This window comes from Botryllus schlosseri, chromosome 11 (assembly GCF_051294905.1).
Source record: "Botryllus schlosseri isolate E-star chromosome 11, Bs_hap1, whole genome shotgun sequence".
Classification (NCBI taxonomy): Eukaryota; Metazoa; Chordata; class Ascidiacea; order Stolidobranchia; family Styelidae; genus Botryllus; species Botryllus schlosseri.
In genome coordinates, this window is record NC_137246.1 from 1,758,708 (window position 1) to 1,780,409 (window position 21,702).

Below are 21,702 nucleotides of genomic sequence, written 5' to 3' on the forward strand. Positions count from 1 at the left end.
GCCTACCGCCCAGGCGGCATGGGTTCGATTCTGCGTCGGAGGTTATTCCGGGCTCCTCTTCCCCCGCGTCGCTGTTCTTACGGCGACAAAAAAGCCCAGTAAAAGATCCTTGAAAGAGCGCACTCAAAAGAACGGAAAGAGCAAGAAAAAGCCGCGGAATGAAGACTAACATCAAAAAAGGAACTGTGAAATAGGGCACTAGGCCGAGGTGGATGCAAGTTCAAGAGACCGCTACTGCAACCGCAACTGGTCGTTCGGCATCCTGCTATCTGTTCATTACATCGCATTGTGTCTTATCGCATTATTCATTGTGTGTGTCTTGTTCGGATGAAAATATATTCAGACGAATATTTAATATATTGCAAAAATCTGAATATTTCAGCTGTGCCCGATAATGCAGCAGTTTGCACAATGTTGTGTTTGTGAACCAGTCATGCGTAACTTAACGAGCTGCTCCCGAGTCCCGTCTGGTGATTGCTGAAGTAGGAAACGAAGACGTGTGCTATTCAAGTCCTCAAGTCTTAACCACTGAAGTAACTCTACGAGCTCTCCTTCTGCGTACCAGTGTGTTTTCATCCGTATTTCTTTGCCAGCCTTAATTGGCAAATTGAACGATGGTTAAACCGTCCAAATCGGGTGGCAGAAGACCGACTCCTGATAGAATTCCCCAATCTGCTTTCGCAGTCTATAAAAGTGTACCAACTAATCAGCAGGTAACGCATTTATTCTGCTTCGCTTGTATTCTTATCATTTGTTCAAGTGGATTTTGTGCCACTGTGTTTATAAGCTTCTATCAAATTTCTATATTAACAACACAAATGAGAGTATTAACCATGTCCGACCATCCATAACCATATGTAACACTTACCGGTACCGTATCTCTATTTCTCATATGGCAAGCATGAGGAATGAAATGAAAGTCATATTTGATATGATCGAAATTTGACTAATACCAATCTTGGAATACATCTGTCTAAATTGAGTTATTCTTCGAACGTGATAAGGATATAATAGGGTATGTTCCGTTGTATTATTCTGTGATGAATTACACTATCATTTTTTCGTGTAGTTTTCTTATCTGTCATATTAAAACGTTACGTCAATACTATGGCATCAGTATGACCGTAATTTGAAATTTTTTGTTTGAGATACTGTACCGTTGCAGCATGAATTACGTCAGTTAACAGATGATGAATTTTCTCAGGACATCAATGTGGACCAGGTTCCAAGCCGCGAAACGCAAGATGGGGTCAAGAATTCACCTTCATTTTCATCCGGCGTTGTAAAACAAAAATCCAGTCGAACACATTTTCCATTTCGGCATTCTCTTAAGAAGAAAGCAAAGAAACTGAGAAAAAATCTAGGTTGGTGCGGAACACTGCTACATTGAAATCAACTAATATCTACTCCCAGATTAGTGCCAATGAAAATTGTCAAGATAAGATTTAAGATGGTGTTGTGATTCGAAAATGAAATCGTGAGTTGCAGTTCACAATATAGCTATTACCCGAGCTGGTCATATAGGTAGCCACGTGGCTTGTGGGATTCTACTTCTTCTTTCATAGGCTATACTCGAGTCCTGTTTTAGACTACTTCCACCTCTACTTCTGCAGTAGGCATATGCGCCTAATTATTTTAGGTATATTTTAGTCAAGTATAAAGCATTTGAGTAATTAGGTTGTAATTATGTGTTTCGTTGTGCTAATAGGCATTGTTTTTGTGAGTTGGGCATGACGATAAATCATGTATTTCTGTACGGTTATTATAGTTCAATGGAAAAGTCTATGACTTTCAAAGCGGCTTAATTGCATGGCTATAGTTTAGTTGTACAAAGAGTAGATGTGACCTTGATCATAAAATTCCTGTCTCTACATATTCTGAACTGAATGAATCCCATTTTTTCATTATACATTCAGAACAGTCAGATTACATAGCAAATCAACTGTTAGCGTCTAGCTCCAGCTGATAATTTGTGTTCTACAATATAGGACTTTGTCAATGCCCTGGAAACAGTTATTGTCACGGGATTTGCACTCAAAATGGCATATCATTGTTACAGCTGCTTTAAGTACGTTTGTTATGCACATAGCAACAATACTTTTGAGCAAGAGCATGTTTAAAAATTTCAAATGAAACATTGAGGGTAAAATTTGCATTCGGCATTCGTGTCCTTTGCACCAATAATTTCCAGAAAGATGATTTTATTGGGATATGGGACTACAGAGCAGGGGTCATCAACACTTAAAGTTATTGATGTTTAGAATTTTAGATTTCGGAATAATAGTATTCAGAGTGGATATATCTATAATTTATTATAATAATTGAATCATTTTCCACAGTAAATACTAATATTTTGTAAGTCAAAATTTGGTACTTCGACAACTTTGCCTCTACTGGTTACAATCGAGCCAAATTTCTTGTACATCATTTTTTAGACAATTTCATGGGGTTGATAGTAAAATTCAAACTCTAATAACGGTACTAATAAGCTCCGCTTCTGCCTATTGAAGTTAAGCAAAATTTGGTGTGTAGCATTTTTAACCAACCTTGCAATTTTATCGAATAGCCAGTAAAATTTGAAGAACATTGTTATTTTTTGAACACTCCTTCTCTACAATCTCTATATTGCGACCATGAACCGTTTTTGTTCAAACTCTTGCCACCACAGATAGCCTAAGGTGTGGATATTGTAACAGTTGTTATTATTTGATCATAGCAATTATCTTCAAAACTACATTCATTGTAGTGAAATGTATCACTTGTATGACTTTTCGTATGTCCCTTATCAAGAGTTAACTGCACGATGACCAGCATACAAACGGAGGGAATTATATAAACCAATTTCGCAAAGCATGACGTAACATCATTTTAAAGAGTTGTGCTACACATGGGCAATTATACCGGCACAAAAACCTATAGTATTAGCTTGCCGACATAGCGATCTGTAGCTTGGCCAAGAGGCTAGTATCCCATCTGAAAATTTTCTGAAACAAACAAATCAAATGTAATTTGTAGATTGCCACTGCATGCCATCTGGCCCTCGACCTCAAAATAACACTCCCCTCACTCTGTAGTCAGCTCAAGCATCTGAATCATTCATTCTAACAATCTTGAAGCAGCTGATAAAGCAATCTTTCTATTGAGACTTGAGGAGCTGAAGTTGTTTGATAGCTTTGTATTCATGTTTATCAAATATTGCAGAGGCTTCTCAAGCAGGAGATGGAAAAAATGGCCCAGGAAAAGGCACCCATACGGATGATGGAAAAGGGTCGGTGTTTTACACTATTATATCTATGCTTGTTTTTTAATTACAACAAGTACTGAAGTCTATTGTAACGTATTTTACGAAAAATGAAAAGTATTAAGATTAGATTCCGACCGATTTTATCTGTTCGCAGATAACATGGAATTGATATCATACTTTGAAAGAAATATCAGTATTGGTCATTGCAGTAGTGACAGTGGGTAATAACAGAATTATCAATGAAAAACTCAAATAACTCCTGTTCTACAGGTTGGAATCAAGTCAAATTTGTTTTCCATCTTTGTTAAAGACAACTTGAGAATTTCATGGGTTGACAGTGAAATAAAATAAAAATTAGAATTTTTCATAATAAATTAAAAATTTAAATTGTCTCTGCGGTGGCTTGTACTTGTTAGAATGTAACCAAATTTGTTGTGTAGCGTTTTTTAGGGTAACCTGACAATTTAATCAGTGAATCACTGGAATCTGAGGAAAAAGTGATTTTTGAACAGCAATAGTAAAACTGTTCCAATAAAATGCTCCCAAGTTTCGGAAACGCGCCTTAAGCTGGATGCCGTGCCTTTTTAATATCGGATGAATATACCGGTGTTCTTTGTGAAGTTACAGGTTTTATCGCTATCGGCTCAAAAATCTGATGTCGGTCAGTTCTAATTGAAATTCAATAATAGGTTTTATACTCCATTAACTCCATATGCAGGTCTCAGAGCGCGATTTTACTTGACAAAGCCATGACGAAGCAAGTCAACGCATCTCACTTGATGGATAATCATAAAACAACCAAGTTAAAGTCGGCATCGCGTCTCCAATACAAGTCGTCTGGTTTGTGACTTTTCTTGAACTAATATCTTAATAATTTTTGCTTCATGCGTGACAACCCGTAACGATTTGCTAAGTCGATTAGCGGTTTATAGTCTGTGGTGTCTCGAGTCATTTCTCAAAATGCGGAAATGACTCGACTCGACTCAATTTGTGTATTGACTCGACTTGGACTCGAGTCATTGCGCATGACTCAGACCGAGTCATATGACTCGAGAATCAAACGGCCAAGATCGACATTTCATTGCAACCAGATCATTGGTTTTTCGTCTAATGGCAATAGTAGCCTACTTTGAAATGAGATCAGAAACTGTTGAAATTGAGGAAAATGAGTATAATATAAATGCGAATCATTCGATATCATCAAACAGTGTTATAAAAAGTGGATTTGACAGAACTGTAACTCGCAATGAGTTGGACTCTGACTCGAGTCATCATACCATGACTCGGACTCGAGTAGTGTTACCATATTTTGGAGTCAGGAAGGAGGACACTTTTACCAAATCTGAAAAGTTAGTTGATTAAAACTGAATTCATGCGATTTTGCTATTTTTGCTGAAAAAAGGTCATCACTTTCGTTCGGATACCGATTTACACATTTTTCACTTGAAATTAGTGGTGCTGACTAAAACCACGAATTTCCTATTTAGCGGCATTTATGCCTATTTTCACTTGAATCCATGACTTATCTTCTAAAAGCTAGGACCAATTGCTAAAAAGGACGACATTTAGGCGTCCTCTGAGGACATTTTCAAAATTCGGAAAAAGGAGGATGTATGGTAACCCTACTCGGTGGTGAATTGGACATGACTCGACTTGGACTCGAGTCAAAACGATGAAATCAAGATTGACTTGTGACTCGAAGCCTTGGGACTTGGTTACAGCTCTGCTGGGGTGTGTTTAGATTGATTTCAATGGAATTTGATGTTGCTTTTGAAAGCTATGCAGAATCTCCATTTCAGAAAATAGGCGTTATTGTGTGTAGATTTGAGTACAATGATTCGAGTACTAAATCTTAGCTGTTGATTCTAATGGTGTTAATGGAGCGTTGAGAAGCAATTTCTATTAGTCACATCACTGAAATGATGCGATTCTTGCCGCTATGTGTTAATTCATAATGTTAGTTTATGAACGAGAAATATAGTTTCGATACTATTTCCCACTTTGGAAGGCTCTAGGCCTCGATTGGTTGTTTCACAGCATACGAAACACGTAGTACAAAGCGACGCACGTCACTGGAAATGACATATCTGTGAAGCCGTGATCAACCCCCAGCATTGTGTGCAAGTGCAATGAAATGGTCGAAGATACCAAATTATGTAAAATGTCTTGTTGACCTGTAATTCAATTCTTTGTGGTCGCACAAAAAGTATGTACTTTGAACTTTCGACATGTTCTATACTGTTGTGATGTCAAAATGGAGGATACTCAACTCGAAGTTTAACACCCGATCCAGAATCGAATCCCTCATGCACTTGATTTTTCACAGATCCAGGTCATTGTCCGGATAGTTGTTCAATTTCATTGAAACTTGTCAAATCTTCATTTCAGATCGAAGCGTGGAGCTTTCCACGAGCCACAGCCTGACAGGATTTGAGGACGACACAAATGAAGGGTACGTGGAAACCAGACTTGTACAAACTACAAAACTAGTTGTTGACGGTCAAGAAACTGCCCGTTTTTTTGAGTAGTTCTAGTTCTAGCTGCGGATTTTGAAAAAAGAGTGTTGCTCTAGTTGTAGCTGCGCTTATCAAAAATATTAATGGCTGAACAACTAGAAAACATGTGTCGTCGTTTGGTGTGAATTGTGACGCCGGGGTTCTGTCGTGTCATGCTCTTGCAGCCATCGCTAGCTCAGAGTCATCACTACTAACAGTGACGTGGCCAGTGGTGGGTTTGCGGTCATGACCGTCACAAAGTTCCGAGTCACAAGTCAATCTAACTTTTATAGTTTTGACTCGAGTCCGAGTCATAATGTTGTGACTCGAGTCAAAGTCAATGTGTTCACTGTTCAGTTTTGAGTTCAATCCAGTTCAGCCCACTTTTTTAACTCTGTTCGAGCGATATGGAATGGCTCGCATTCATATTACCGATATTTTCTGCAGTCCTAACAATTTCTGGCTCTATTTTCCGAGTAGCAGCAGTGATCGACGAAATACCAATCATGTGGTGACTTAACTATTCCTCGAAATTACAGTAAAATGTTTTTCTTGGCCGTCCTAGCCTCAAGTCAAATGACTTGGTTTGAGTCATGCACAATGACTCGAGTGCTAGTCGGTCAATACAATAATTGACTCGAGTCGAGTCATATAACACATTTGAAAAATTCACTCGAGTCAAGTCGAATCGCCAAGAAATCGTGACTCGAGTCGAGTCATTACAACTCTGTTTGAAATCCATCCCGTTTCAAACTCGAAACCCTTTCGATTTGGAATTTCTCTTCTCCAATCTCCAATATTTCTTGACACATTTTAGACGGGAATGTGAATCTAATTGGTTGCGTTTTAGTTGGCCATTTGCGAATTTTTAAAGGTAGTTAGTTCTAGTTCTAGTTGAAATGTGGGTAGTTCTATTTCTAGTTGCAGTTGCGCATCTTGAATATCCACTAGTTTGTAGAACTGTGATGCTAACAGCTAAAATGAATATCATTGGAATCACCATTTCTTCTGTCAGATCTTCTGCGTTCAACGAGAATCGTGACCCAAATTCAAACGGAATGGATTTCGCAACAAAAACGAAGGTGTCATCCACGAAGCAAAATCAGATTGGCAAAGGTATTCCGCCTAGTGGATTGGATGAAGGTGACTCATCGGGTTTTATTGGTCTCATTTTCTTTTTTGCTACCCATCAATGACTTGCCTAGATCTACCCAACGGGACCAGCAGCGGCACAGGACAGAGTGACTCAAAGCATAAGACTGTAAGTTATTGACATTTCTCATTTCTATTGGTCGCAAATGTGAGGAGCATTAGTTAACGCGGATGGCCAGCAGCGTTGTAACCAAGTCAGAAGGTTCCGAGTCGCAAGTCAATTTGACTTTCATAGTTTTGACTCGAGTCAAAGTTACGTCATTTTCAATTCACTATCGAGTCAAGTCCGAGTCATAGTGTTAGACTCCAGTTTGAGTCCAAATCATAGAGCTTACTGTTCGGTATCAAGTTCCAGTCGGGCTCAACTCACTTCTGTATAAGTCTTGAGTGTAATCGAAGGTCTCTGATTCCTAATATACTCTTTTATCTCATTCTAAACATGTTTATTCCAACAGATAAAAGACAGTTTCTGGACCTATTTTTCAAGTATCTGTCCTGATGAACGAGGCTTGAATAAGTCATATTGAATTTGCTCGAGTCATGCGACTTGGTCCGAGTCATGCGCAACACACAAATCCACTCGACTCAAGCCACGATTTTCTGATGACTCGAACCAAGCCTGACTTGAGACGCAGACAGCCAAGACCAACATTTTGTTGTAATTTCGAAGAATAATATAGTAACCACACTGATCGGATTTCGTCTATTAGCACTGGTACTTGGAAATGCGTCCAGAAACTGGTAAAAATGAGGAAAATGAGTATATGATAAATGAGAACCATTCGATATCACCAAACAGTTATAAAATGTGGGGTTAGCAAGACTTTAACTGGAAACTGAGCAGTCAACACAATGACTTAGACTCGGAGTCATAATACCATGACTCGGATTCGACCCTCTGCTCGCTGACTTGACTCGGTGGTGAATTGAAAATGACTCGAGTCAAAACCATAAGTAAGATTGACTTGTGACTTGGTTATAAGAAACCCTGCATTAAAACCCTGGTGGCCAAACATACGCACTGCTACATTTTTTGCAAAACTAAAAAAAAATGCTTGTTCAAGTTATGTCTTAGACTATTTCCATTCTTTTTATTTTGATAGGCCTATAGCTACCATCTCCCCAAATAAATAGAAATAATAAAAAATTCAACATGGGCTTCAAGAAATGCGTCAAACCGTCTTCGCAATGATGAGTGAACGGCCTATTACTAATATCGCTTAAATAGCTGGTTCGTGGTACAGAACTTGAATATAGCTTTCAATACAATATCCATTGTAAAATAATATTTATTGAACTATGCTACTATAGTACCGTATGTCCGTCTACTTCATAGTTTGTCATTGTTGCCATTGGTACAATGCGAATTTCATGGTTTGTGATTTTGATTGTTGCGTCATACTTTGCATTTTTGGTTTTGCTTTTAACTCTGTTTAAATCCCTTTAGTGTGCGGTTAACTCTTGAAAAGAGGCACCCGAAAAGTCTTCGAGTTAAATAAATATTATTTTACAATGGATATTGTATTGAAAGTAATATCGCTTACTGGGATGCTTTAGTCTAGGGGTGTGCTGTTCATTATTAGATTATATTGTTATATTGTGACATTATAATTGTATTTTTGTTTCCGTTTCCCATCTAGCCATCGTCTGGTCCGATATCCGTCCGTAAAGCTACCGGCAAAGTATTGAGAATGCCGGCCCCTACTGGAGACAGTGAGGAAGACAGCAAGTCCTTGTTTAACTGGCTCATCCATCCCATGACCGACAAGCCTTTTATGAGGTACTGGTTTTTGATTCACCTAAACAAGAATCGGAGGTGGTTAGTAACAACGTATTTGTACCTTTTCGGAGTAATTTAGCAGAGTTTTCGTACTCGCACCACTTGAATTGTTCGGTTACGTTATCTTTTCAGACTACACAATAGGTTGTTCAAAAATAACTTTTCTTTCCGAATTCCGGGGATTCACTGATTGAATCGTTAGGCCTCTGCCCACCAAATTTGGTTGATTCCAACCGGTAGATGTGAACGCACGGGTATTTGAAAATTTAGAATTTATTATAAAAAATTGGATAATAATTTTTCAAATTTACTGTCAACCCCATGAAATTGTTGAGTTGTCTACAAAAACGATGCACAACAAATTTGACGCAATGCCAACCCGTAGAAGCGATGTTTCAAAGTGTTTTTTACGCGTCATGTGTGCACTTTTAGATAACAAAATCTCGCGTAACACAGCTCGATCACTCTAGATCAGGAGTCACCAACAATGCGGGCCGAATGCCTCCTTCAAGGTAATATTTTGCGGCCCGCGACGTGATTTGAGATATTGGAAGAACGGTTATTAAAGCATTTTTAAATGATGAAATCAATTTCAGTTTAAAAATCTTGTTGTTGTTCAAAATTAGGTATTCTCCTGTGCCCAACACCAGTATTCATCCCTAACTGATACGGCTTCGGTGATGGTAATAGCATTCCATGGAGGACTAACTAGCTAATATGGAAGGGTTGCCTTGACTTGCAATGGCCCATACTCTGCCAAGACCGAGACGCTTAGAAAACGACTTGTGCTTCCCCAAATCATCAAGCTTCACGAGTAGATAGTTTTCCAGCAAATACCGTGTCGAGCTAACCTCAATATCGATTCCTTAGTTGCTGAAAATTGTTGTCGGGTATCGTTTGCAGCTCATAGTTCAAAATAGAATGAAAGGGATGATAATGATATTTTTTGTATTTGTATTTCTTTAATGTAACATCATTTCTTTTGTGGAAACTACCAATGATGCCTGGCGCCCATGTTAGAGAGCACGGCGTTGTACAGACGTAGAGTTTTAAAACATGGTTATTAAACTGTGTGGCCTATTTTATCTCAATATTGAGCTCATGCGGCCCGCAACCTCTGTGAAATGTGAAAAGTGGCCCGTGACCCGATTAAAGTTGGCGACCCCTGACAAAATGTTTTGAACTAGTATTATATATTGCAGCTCACTGCGTCTCTATATCTGGTAGCATAGTTCCATACCACTTTTGAGAGTGAGACCCATTTGAACACTGTGCAGTACATGTGGTATTAAGCTTTCCGGCCAGAATAATTAACTAAATATCCTTGTTTTCGGGTGCTGCAAAACACAACGTCGCCCAATCAAGGTGTTTATTCATTCGTCTCAGACCCGATAGGTATGAGCCCGTACTTAACAGTTGGTATAAGAACCTTGATTTGATCCCGAAAATAGTGCATACAATCATTTGAATGGTAATTAGTCGAGTGGTAATCAGGTCATGAAAATTTCCGAAAGGAGGCGCTGGGAGGAAGAACGTTAATAACCACTGATCAAGGCGAACAGATGGCTTAAGCTGAATATACTATTTTTAGATTATATGCAAACTCCTTCTGGTGTCACACACTAGATTGGCTGATTTCCATACTCACACCACGCACGTTGATATGTTTTTCGACTGCATCCTCTTACACGTAAATAGTTTATTCAGCGAAATGACATACCTTACACAGTTTGAATTTCAAAAAGTCAAGTAGCTTGATAGCATAAGTTTTGCTTGATTTTGAAGTTGTGATAAAAACCACTGGAAATAGCTCTTGTATCACGGTATGTAAACATATGTTGCAACTTGTTGATTCAGATTAGAGTAGCACTAGTTCACTAGACCGATTAACTTGGTAAATTTAGCTTTTGGAACAACTCGCATGTTGTCATACCTTTAATCTTCTACTTTCCCTTGAAGGAGTTTAACATGTCTTGGAAATTGCTCTTCCTTCTTGTACTTGAGCAGAGATTTATGGCGTTACTTCGACTTCCATTTATAATGACTGAATTCACAAAAACGTGTAAATTTAACACAGCATGGTAATTTTCTTCACTTAACACAGTTTTTGCCCCATTTTACAAACAGCATTACTGATAGACAAATGACGAGTGACGTCTGTCGGCCGAAAATATGCGGGTTCATTTCAGTATGAATATACCATCCAATTGTATATTGAAGTTCCGTGCCTCCGAGAAGCTCTTCTGATAGACAAATGCGAATAATGTGGTAACTAGGGCAAGTTTTTGTTGCAGTTAAATCCGTGGAAAGCTTCATTTATTTTTCACAAAAGTTGCAGTAAAAAGTTGCATTTATTTTTGCACAAAAGTTGCACTGAACAAGCACATTTTGCTCAGTTGACTAAAAAAAAAACCTTTCCGGTTCAGCTCCCGAATTACCTGTTAGAGCGTTACTTCAGTGCTGATTTACAGTATTTCAGTCGAATTTCAGTTAAATCCGTGGAAAGTTGCATTTATTTTTGCACAAAAGTTGCACTGAAAGAGCACATTTTGGTCAGTTGACTAAAAAAAAAAACTTTCCGGTCCAACTCATGAATTACCCGTTAGAGCGTTACTTCAGTGCTGATTTACAGTATTTCAGTCGAATTTGGCCGTGTATTTCACCAAAATTCTCAAAAATCAGTGACCTAATCAAGCGATCTATTTGCATATACTGCCAAATATTTCCAGTAAAAAGTTGGTGGCATGAGAAATCGAAAAAACTTTCATGAAAAGTCGAAAAATCCATATTTTAGAAAATGACTTGATTCAGGTCGAGTCACCCAACACTCGCGACTTGGTCGAGCCAATACAATCCTGCCCGCATTTCAAGTTTGCTACTGGGAATTGTTATGATTTCAGCACAATTTGGGAGAAAAAGCCGGCTTTGATAAGACGTCGTGTCGCGAGTTACGCGAGCGGCATCTTCAGCACGGACGACTTCAACAAAATGTTGCACGAATGTAACGTTCAGTATGGAGTCAATCTCGACGTGACTTCGTATCAGGACGGGGTGCGACAAACGCATAACGTTGAAGGGAGAGTCTACCCTGCGGTGGCTTGGGATTACTATAAGGTTTGTAGAGATTCTTGGACGTACCGAACTTCAATATACCATCGTATGTATAGTATATTGATATTGAAATAAACCTAGATCTTTTCGGCTGACACTCATCAGGAGTAATCATCAACCTAGCTTGTGTCAACAGACGGAGTTCGTGTACCATCTAAGAATAGTACACTGTTATTAAGCAATCTCCTCCGATTATTCAATATTTCATGCCGGTGATGTCATATTTTGTGATACGATTGTTGGCATACAGTGTTCTTTTATAATTTTGTACTAGTTATTGACGATTACCTTTAACAAGTATCAGCCGAAAATTTGGTGTTCATTTCAGTATGAATTTACAATCGTGTTTCATTATAAGTCTGTCGTAGCATTGGCCTTATATTCTTTGTGATCTCATTAACCCTACTCCCGCGGTCGGCCTCCAGGCCAAATTTTAATGCATCAACCAAAAAGTTCATAAAACGCGAACAACAGGACTTGAACCGACGCCCAATATATCGCCGTGATCAGGAAATAGCAGCCTAACCAACTGTGCTACTCGGAAGGCTCAGGCGAGAAAGGTGACGATGATATTGAAACCAGTCTACGCGATTTCTCAAAAGTGAAAGAGAAATTTGTTTTTCGTTTTCACGTGACGTGACACATAATCCTTCCCATGGTGAATGACCACGTGGTTGTCTTACATATCAATTTCGGCATTCAAACAAGACATTACTGAGCTTGAAATCTTTACGCAGCCGAGCGCACCGCGACTGGGAAGTTTTCGTTATAAGCGTTACTCACGGCCGCCGCTGATTACGTCATCGCGATAGAGGCAACGCTCGTTGTAATTCGTGTTTATTTGGCTTTGCCTGGTCCAGTTATATAAGTCCAAATCCATGTTACTGATCTTATAGATACTATTGCTTGTACAATGTACATAACTAACAAAATGTTCAATTTGCAACTGCACAGTGCACAAGGCCATCGTAAGTAAATATATTGCCATGTTTGACACTTCTCATAGGCGCGCGATTTCTCTTGTTGCTTCATTTCATATCAATTTGAAACGTGTTCTACACATCGAATGTCCGATACAGGTTCGTCAGTATACGGGCATATGATCAACATCTATTCATTGAAGTCTACAGTAACTTCGTATAACATATAAAACGGATGATTCAACTGTCTGTATGATGTTGTTATTACAGGCGTGAGTACGGTACACTCGCGCCAACTTACACACCCATGTCTGCAGTGTTTAGCACTGGCGTCGTGTAACTTATATAAGACCAACCTTTGTGATACTGATCTTGTTGAAGTGTTATGGACTGCATCTAACTATGTGTGTGACATTCAGCTGTATAAGACAATCGTAAGTGAATGTATATGGCCTTATGCGGCAATTCTCATACGTGTGCGGCATTTTTAACGAAACAGAATATTGCTTTATTTCACACCAATTTGAAGCGTGTTCTATCCAACTAATTCCCGATATTATGGTTGCAATGAACTCTTGCTATCAACAACTACTCTAAAACGACAAATGTGTCTGCTTACGACGTGTAGAACGGAAGATATAAGGGATTATAAGATTAGCGTTCATTCAGGCGAACTGAGCTACACATTGTATTTTGCGGGAAACGTTTTTCTGTATTCAATCTGCATTTTGAACAGGTTATGCCATAAGGCAATGGGTTATATGTAGCTGGTCGTATGCGTATCGACAATCGCTATTTATAGACGATCATTGTAACCGTTTATGACCCCTACAACGCAAGATGTCGTTAATTGATTGAAGCGTGTTTGTGAAAAACTGTGCATTGATCCTCTAGGATCCACCCGCGGCGAAAGGGTTAAAAGTTACATTTTGAACTTGAAACCCACAGACATTCATACTGCTCTGATGTCATAATGAGCGATACTTGACTCGACTCAAAGCCTAACACTCAACTCAAAATCCAATACCGATTTTGCACAGTCGTAATGTGAATGAAATATTTTATTTTTGAACATTTATTTATGGAATGTCACAATAATCTATTATTGATCATCTTTTTTCTGGCTATAGAATGGGTGCTCGCTACGTTTGAAAAACCCACAAGCGTTTTCGAAGCCTGTTTGGAGAGTTTGCGCCACACTGCAGGAATACTTCAAGAACATGGTCGGAGCCAACATGTTAGTCATATGAGAGCGTGTTTTCATGTCATGATTAGAACTGGACGAAGTCGAATACTCGAGGCTATTTAGAGCTTCCACATTGAAAAATAGTATTGAAACTATAATTCTACTTAATGAATTACGTCTTGGTGGCGAGGAAAATGTAATTTCAGTACCGGAAAAAAATCATGTCTCCATTGCTCGACTCGAATCATTACAATTAACATTTGGATTCTGGTATTTGGATTATTGACCAAGACTTTAACACAGGGGTGGGCAACATACGGCCCGCGGGCCGGATCCGGCCCGCGAAGGGATTTTGTTCGGCCCGCGGACAGTTTTCCGTCTTAGATGATGGTGTGGCCCGCGGCCCAAGTCATTAGCCAAGATTCCCCGCTACTTGCTTACATACGTCAAATGTTAGTGACTGTATGTCATTATACACATCTATGCGCACTTGCGCGGCGAGTGAGGGTGGATCTTATGCGTAAATCCGTCGAAGCGAGAAGACTTGTTGCATTATCAGCATTTACGATGTCCTCAGGCCTAATGTCATTTGTGGTAATCATGATGGTGTTCGTCGACTAAAATGGTCATTTACACTAGGCCGATATTTCTTATTTTTGATTCCGTAACCGTCGACTTGTAGCACGGCACACTTCAAGGCTTCTGTAAGACACCGCTTATGCCAGGAGTCGCCAACTCAAAATTGGTCGGGGGCCACTTTTAAATTTCGTGGAAGCCGCGGGCCGCAAGAATTCAATATCTTGGTAAACTTGGGGTACCAGGCTTATCGAACGCCTTGAAATCTTAATTAAGAATTGCACCATGTGTTGATTGATCAGAGAGAAGCAGATATAGTGGTGCATGTATGACAATGCTGTTCTCAAATCCACATTGTCTTCGACATTATTGGCGAGAAATGGCTTTGAAGTTACATTGCTGTCGTTAAATTACATTCATTAAGTACGATTTATTCCTTTTATATGTGGATAAATGGGCGAATAATGCATCGATTCAGCAATCCGGCCCGCAAAGGTCCTAATTTTCCTACATCCGGCCTGCCGACTGGAGAAGTTGCCCGCCCCTGCTTTAACATATAGAATACCGTATTCTAGCTTTCTAATTAGAGCGAAACGCCGGAAACCTAGTTCTATTCTAATTTGTAAAATGTTTCTCTGTTCTCATTTTAATTATAATCAAATTTCTGGTTTTGCTCGAAAACCTACAGGAGATCTGTATCGTGTGAAACGAGCCAAGCTTTAGTGTACAGAAATTTTCAATTCGCATGCTTATTATAATCAACTATGATTTATTATGAACTGAAGTTGATTTAATGTCCAAGTTCTCGCAAATTCAGTAATTCTAAGTATAATGTAATTTGAAAAAAATACTGCAGATGCAGAGTGCAGCTATTATTCTAATTTTGATCTAATTTGCAAAAATATGTGCAGCTACAATTCAAATGTTAATGTAATATGGATGAAGCTGTGTAGCTATAATTCTAATTGTAGTCTAATTTGGGAAAAACTGTGTACGGTAGCTATAATTCTGGTTCTAATCTAATCTGAAAAAGCTAAGAATTATTATAATATTACAACTCTGCCCGACCAAGGTCGCTATTGTAACAACATGGCAAAGTTTGCAAATTCTAGGTATTTGACGCCACCCGGGACGCAGGGATTTGCTCCGCATTACGACGATATCGAAGCGTTTGTCCTTCAGTTGGAAGGCAAGAAACACTGGCGGCTCTACAATCCTGTTTGCAGCAAAGAGACACTGCCCAGATATTCCAGCGGTGGGTAAACTACTCATTCTATGCACAAGTGAATAGTATATTCATATTAAAATGTACCCGAAAATTTTCGGCTGACACATGTCAGGGGTAATCGTCAGCAACCAGTAGAGAATTGGAATGAACATTGTATATCAACAAGCTTATCACCAAATTTGATATCACCAGCATGAAAACTCGAATAATCGAGGCAATCGGAAGGCTTGCACTAAAATATCTTTAAATATTATTAGGAAACTTTAAAGATGACGAGATCGGCGACCAGATTTTCGACGCCGTCTTGGAACCGGGGGACTTGCTGTACTTCCCGCGAGGTTTCATTCATCAAGCCCAAGCCGTCCTTAACACTCACTCGCTGCATATCACGATATCTACTTATCAGCGGAACTCGTGGGCAGATGCACTTGAAGACGTATGTATTAAACGGAGTCAGAATTAGAATGATAGCTACACCGTTTTTTTTTTCAGATAATATTAGAATTGGAATTACAGAATTCACAAAAATTTTGAAATTATATTGAGTACTGAATTACAAAGAAATACAATATAATTGGACAACTAGAATTATCTAATAATCCAAGTCTGCTTTTACCAATTCTATTGTCCGGCTTTTGATATTTATTGTGCTTTATTTGACAAGCTTTTGCCAAAAGCTCTGGAGAAAGCCGTTCGAGAAGACATGGAATTCCGAAAAGGACTGCCGGTTGATTACAGCACTTGCTTCGGATATCAGAACAGAGACCATGCAGTAAGTTTTCATGTGAATAATCTCCGGGCTGTGCACTATGATTTGAGAACTCGAATCCAAATTGACTGGTGAGAGCAGATATTTTTGTATAAATGTTTCAACACTGTATCTACTGTTGGAGCTTGGAAACCTTGACTAGCTTCGCTCTGCATCAAAGAACATGTTGTGCGAGTCTACTATTACTCTATGTCAAGTGGGGATTGAGCCTTATAATGGCCACAAAGTGTTATGAAATAGTCATGGATCAGGAATACAAAACAAAAATATTTTGGATGGCATGTAACTGGTAGAGTTGGTCAAAGTTGTCGTCGTATCTACTATCTACTCAAGTACAACCTGAAGTGACCTCGTATTTGTGATTAAATTACGAGTGGATTGCTATAGCGAATTGTCAAATACCGCTGGTTATAGCAGGGTTGTAACCAAGTCACGAGGTTCCGAGTCGCAAGTCAATCTCATTTTATAGTTTTTACTCGAGTCAAGTCGAGTCATTCACAATTCACTGCCGAGTCAAGTCCAAGTCATGGAGTAGAGTATGGGGTCTGAGTCATAGTGTTTTGACTCGAGTCCAAGTCATTGTGTTGACTGATCAGCTCCGAGATAATATCATCTGAGTCCCACTTTTTACAACTCTGCTCGGTGACATCGATAGCTGCGCATTCCTAATATACTAATTTCTCTCACTTTTAACACTCTTGGTAGCATTTTCAAGTACCAGTGCTAATGGACAAAATAACAATAGAGTGATAACTTTACTATTCTTCGAAATTACAATGAAATGTCTTGGTAGACCCAGTCTCGAGTCGTATGACTTGGTCCGAGTCATGCGCAATGACTCGATTACAAGTCGAGTCAATACACAGATTGAATCGAGTCGAGTCATTTTTCATTTCTAAGAAAATCACTCGAGTCAAGTCCAGTCACCAAAAAATCGCGATTCGAGTCATTATATCCCTGGGTCATAGAATCAATCAACTGCCATATCTTAGGGCGGAGATCACATGTTAGCTTATCCAGGAGAATGCTAATCGTCTCGTTAAAACCGTTGAATCGCGGGTCATCTCGAATCATATGGTGAAACTTTTAATCCAGCGAATTATGCTGTCACGATTAACAGTTTTTAATCTGACTTAACATTCTCCTGGATAAGCCAACTTTTTGATATCCGCCCGTAGTGTCAGTAATCTCTCAATCTTAGTATAACTTACTCTTTCTGCAAAATCTATCATGGTCCTGCATTGAGGTGTATTTTTATTGGCGTCGTTACTTTGTGTTGAGTTGAGTAATTCACTGCTTTTGCTTTGCCTTGTAGAATCCGGCCAGGAGGAAGCAGATTTTGACCAAAGTCGCGGATTTAATTCACAAACTGGCAGATTATGTCGATGTTGATGACAATGCGGATGTTCGTGCAAAGTCTTTTCTCTATGATGCTCTTCCTCCTGTATTATCGCAAGGTTAGTGATTTGATGCGATTAGATTTGGTGATGAGTAGAATGTCACCATTCTATTCAAATCCTACTAAAATCAGAACTACTTACTCGCTTAATTCCAAACTCGCAACTTGAACTTGAACTAGAACTAAGAACCTTTAAATATTCGCAATCAACTAAAATGCAACTAACTAGATTCAATTGTGAAGCAACTTATTCATTTTTATTTTATCAGAATCGGATCGACTTTTCACTTGAACATCAGTTAAGTTTGTTTAGACCCCAAAAACACACACCGAAGATACGTCACTGTGAGTAGTGATGACTATTGACTAGGGCAAGATTTTGCAACTTTTTTTTATAGCTTCTGGCAGCTCACAAGTTATGTGGTGTAGTATGGTGTTTTAAGCTGTTTGGAGGAATCTTATATTGCAACTTTTCTCCATTTTTTCCATGCAACTTTTTGCAACTTTTCCGATTTTTCATGCATCTTTTTGGAACCTTTTTCGATTTTTCATGTAATTTTTTGCAACTTTTTTCGATTTTTCATACAACTAACTTTTTGCTGGGAATATTTGGCTCTATATGTGAATAGATCGCTTGATTATTTCACTGTTGTTTTAATTTGAGGTCCTTTCTGATTTGACGTACATTCGGGCTAGACCACCGAAAATTATATTTTGGCTGGATCAACTTTTTCAGGCTATTGATTTTGTTGAAGTCGCCAACACTGAGTTTTGCTACAATGCCGTGGATACGGAACGATTCGAGTATCTCACACCCTAATAATTTCAAGGAACTTGTCCATAAAGGCAACTTTTTACTGCAAATTTTGTGAAAAATAAATGCAATTTCCACGGATTTGACTGCAACAAAAACTTGCCCTAGTGACGACTCTGAGCTAGCAATGGCTGCGAGAACATTACACAACAGAACACGTTACCAACTAGAACTAGAACTTCTCAAAAAACTGGCAATTAGTTATCTTACTAGATTAGTAGTTTGTACAAGTCTGGTTCAAATGCACATTTTCAATAGAGCATGTCCAGTACAAGTTTTTAAAATACTTCAGATTGAATCAAATAATTAAAACTGTTAGATAGAAAGCAGTTTTTGATACAATCACGATAATTTGTAAATGTAATTATCGTAACATGAATAATGACACTACAAAGTACAAATAAATGCTCAAAAATACGATGAGCAAATAGTCAATTGTAGTTGTCTAATTAGAGCGAAAGGGCGCTAATCTAATTCTAAGCTAATATGTGAAATGTTTGTATGCTATAATTTTAATTCTAATCTAATTTGTGGTTTTCCTGTAGATGCTGCAGGAGAACGGTACTATGCGAAACAAGCCAAGCATGCTGTACAGACATTTGTTATTCTCGTGCTTATCATAACACTGGTCAACACACATTTTGGTGCCAAAAAAGTTTCAACGGTTTTAGGGTATTTTTAGCTCGCTGAATCCAAAAATGACATTAGTTTTTTCTGAATTAGCTCGATTTTTTAAATATTCCATATTTTTGGTTTCGAAAAGTGCTAAAAATACGCAAATTGTGACATCGATAAAACGCTCTTTGTATACTAGGGTTTTAGGACATTCTTATGTCGTGAGATATTCTACATTTTTGTTTGGAAAAGTGCTCAAAATACGCAAATTTTGGCATAGGTAAATTTCACTTCATATACTACAACTTCGATGAGTTCAAATCTGTCTCTTCAAGTGTGCAATTGTGCATACAGTATTGTTCTATTTCTGACGCGATATCGTTGAAGACGCAATTGTTACCACAGAGAGCCTTGAAAATCAAGCAAAAATTATAAAAATTAGGTGATATTAGCGGTAAACAACATATTTTTGTAAATTAAAAACAGGTGCCGTCAAATCTAGTTCTAATTCAACTCTAATTTAGAAAAAAAATATGTTGTCGCTGTAATTCTAATTTGAATCTAATTTGAAAAAGCTCGATATTTTCTAGTTGTCCAAGTCTGCGGTCGAGCTCTAGTTACTTTTCGAGCCTTGGTGAAAATGCGAAAACCGGCAATATTGGTCACACCCTTAACTTCTTCTTTCAGAGGAAATGGGCCGGTGCATTCAGGGCGCTCCTGTAAAGCTGTCCAAACCCGGAGTCCCTTCTTCGTGCCAGTGCGGTGTTGACATGGATACGGAAGTGCGAACTGTCCGAAAAAATTCGCTGAGAATCATGAGGAGCGAAGATAATGATGATGACGATTTTTATATCTTCCACTGTGTTCAAAACCCAAGGTAATTAAATCGTTCAAATATTTCATGACAGAACTCGCATAGTTCACAAGCTGAAAACGTTCAGCTTTTTCAAAATAGATTAGAATAAGCATATAACTTCACATACATGATAGCGCAACGGTGAGCGTCCGGCTTTTTGTTCGATAGGTTGTGGGTTCGATCCCGGCCAGGTCAGACTAAAGACCTGATTAGTAACACTGGTATCCATGACTTCCCCACTTGGCGCTCAGCATTATTGGGATAGCAGGAAGGGATGGTGCAAGACTTGTAAAGCCTTGCCAGGCTATTTATGCACCTTCCTTGTCCAGCTGCATATATACATATACATCATGCACTCATGGCATGCATGCATCGCATATGTACTCTACAGATTTTGTGTATGTATTGTATAAGTAGGCCTATATCATGATTCATGAGTAGGTGTATATGCCGCAAAAACATGAAGGACAAGAATATACAACGTCCTGTCCTTTTCCACATTAGATGAGAATAAGGATTATCGAATTTGAATTTAATCCCGAATCAGAAACAAATACAACAAATATCAAGTCCAGTTCATATCACATCATAGGTCATCCTCATAAGCACGACAATGGCAAAGGTCTCTACACCAAGCTTGTCCCGTTTTGCACTATTCAGTTCTCCTGTAGCATTTTCAGGATAACGAGAATTCAGACGAGAATTGAAACTGCACGGAAGCATTTTCTAAATTGGATTAGGATTACATTACCGGTATTTTGTTCTAAGTGGTATAATTGTACAATAAATTGATCAAGAATCACCTGGTTTTCCAAGTCTGGTCACTTGAGCAGATGAATGGGGGTTTTGGGGGCGTTTGTTGGGTTTACTGTTTTTGGCTGGAATATCAGAGGTAAACAGTGATGTTGCATAACATGTATCAGATTGTTTGATTTGAACTCGGATTAGAGTTGGGACCATCGCTGCCAGACCTTTCTAGTCAGCGGAATAATTTTCCATCGGCAAAAGAATTCACGTATTAAAGTACTGTAAATGAAGGACCAACCCTTTGAACGTGATAATAGTGTGATGTAAGAACAATATAGATTCTATTTGGTGCATACAGATGTGGTCAATGTAGTCGGCATTGCTTCAAAAAGAAGCAGAAAACGAATATCTGAAAGATCGTACAGTGGCATTGTAGTGTCGTTTTGACTTTTGCAGAACGTATCACACGGAAGAACAGAAATTTTTCGTGGTAACAAAGGACTGCGTGCCAACCGTAGAATATCTTATTCATTCCTATCCCGAATACAAATCGGTGAGAAGTATGCCATTGAGCTCGGACGCAGATAAGGCACGTGACTTGATGGTGATGCTACAAAATAAAATATTAAATTTGATCTACATTGTTTCAGATGAATGTCATTGGCGACCTTCTGGAAAAGGGTGTTTTGTTAACCAAGAATAATCTTGATCTTGTTGACGGCAATGATTGCATCTCCCTCTAGCAACGCGGATATTTGCAATCATGTGTTTTGAAATATGAAATTATCAATAAACTGAAGCGAACCTTTA

The 21,702-nt window shown here is 38.7% G+C and overlaps 1 protein-coding gene across 1 annotated transcript; it reads left to right on the top strand.

Moving 5' to 3' along the window:
• Positions 1-372: 372 nt before the first annotated feature.
• On the top strand, positions 373-21,702 carry LOC145450276 (ribosomal oxygenase 1-like). Its single transcript, XM_080328787.1, has 18 exons — positions 373-533; positions 594-713; positions 1,205-1,364; positions 3,202-3,268; positions 3,963-4,084; positions 5,633-5,696; positions 6,755-6,882; positions 6,945-7,000; positions 8,532-8,671; positions 11,572-11,785; positions 13,833-13,939; positions 15,577-15,719; positions 15,950-16,128; positions 16,357-16,464; positions 17,777-17,918; positions 19,977-20,166; positions 21,349-21,481; positions 21,543-21,702. Exons 2-18 carry the CDS (start codon positions 615-617, stop codon positions 21,633-21,635), a joined length of 2,145 nt encoding a protein of 714 aa, XP_080184913.1. The 5' UTR covers positions 373-533; positions 594-614; the 3' UTR covers positions 21,636-21,702.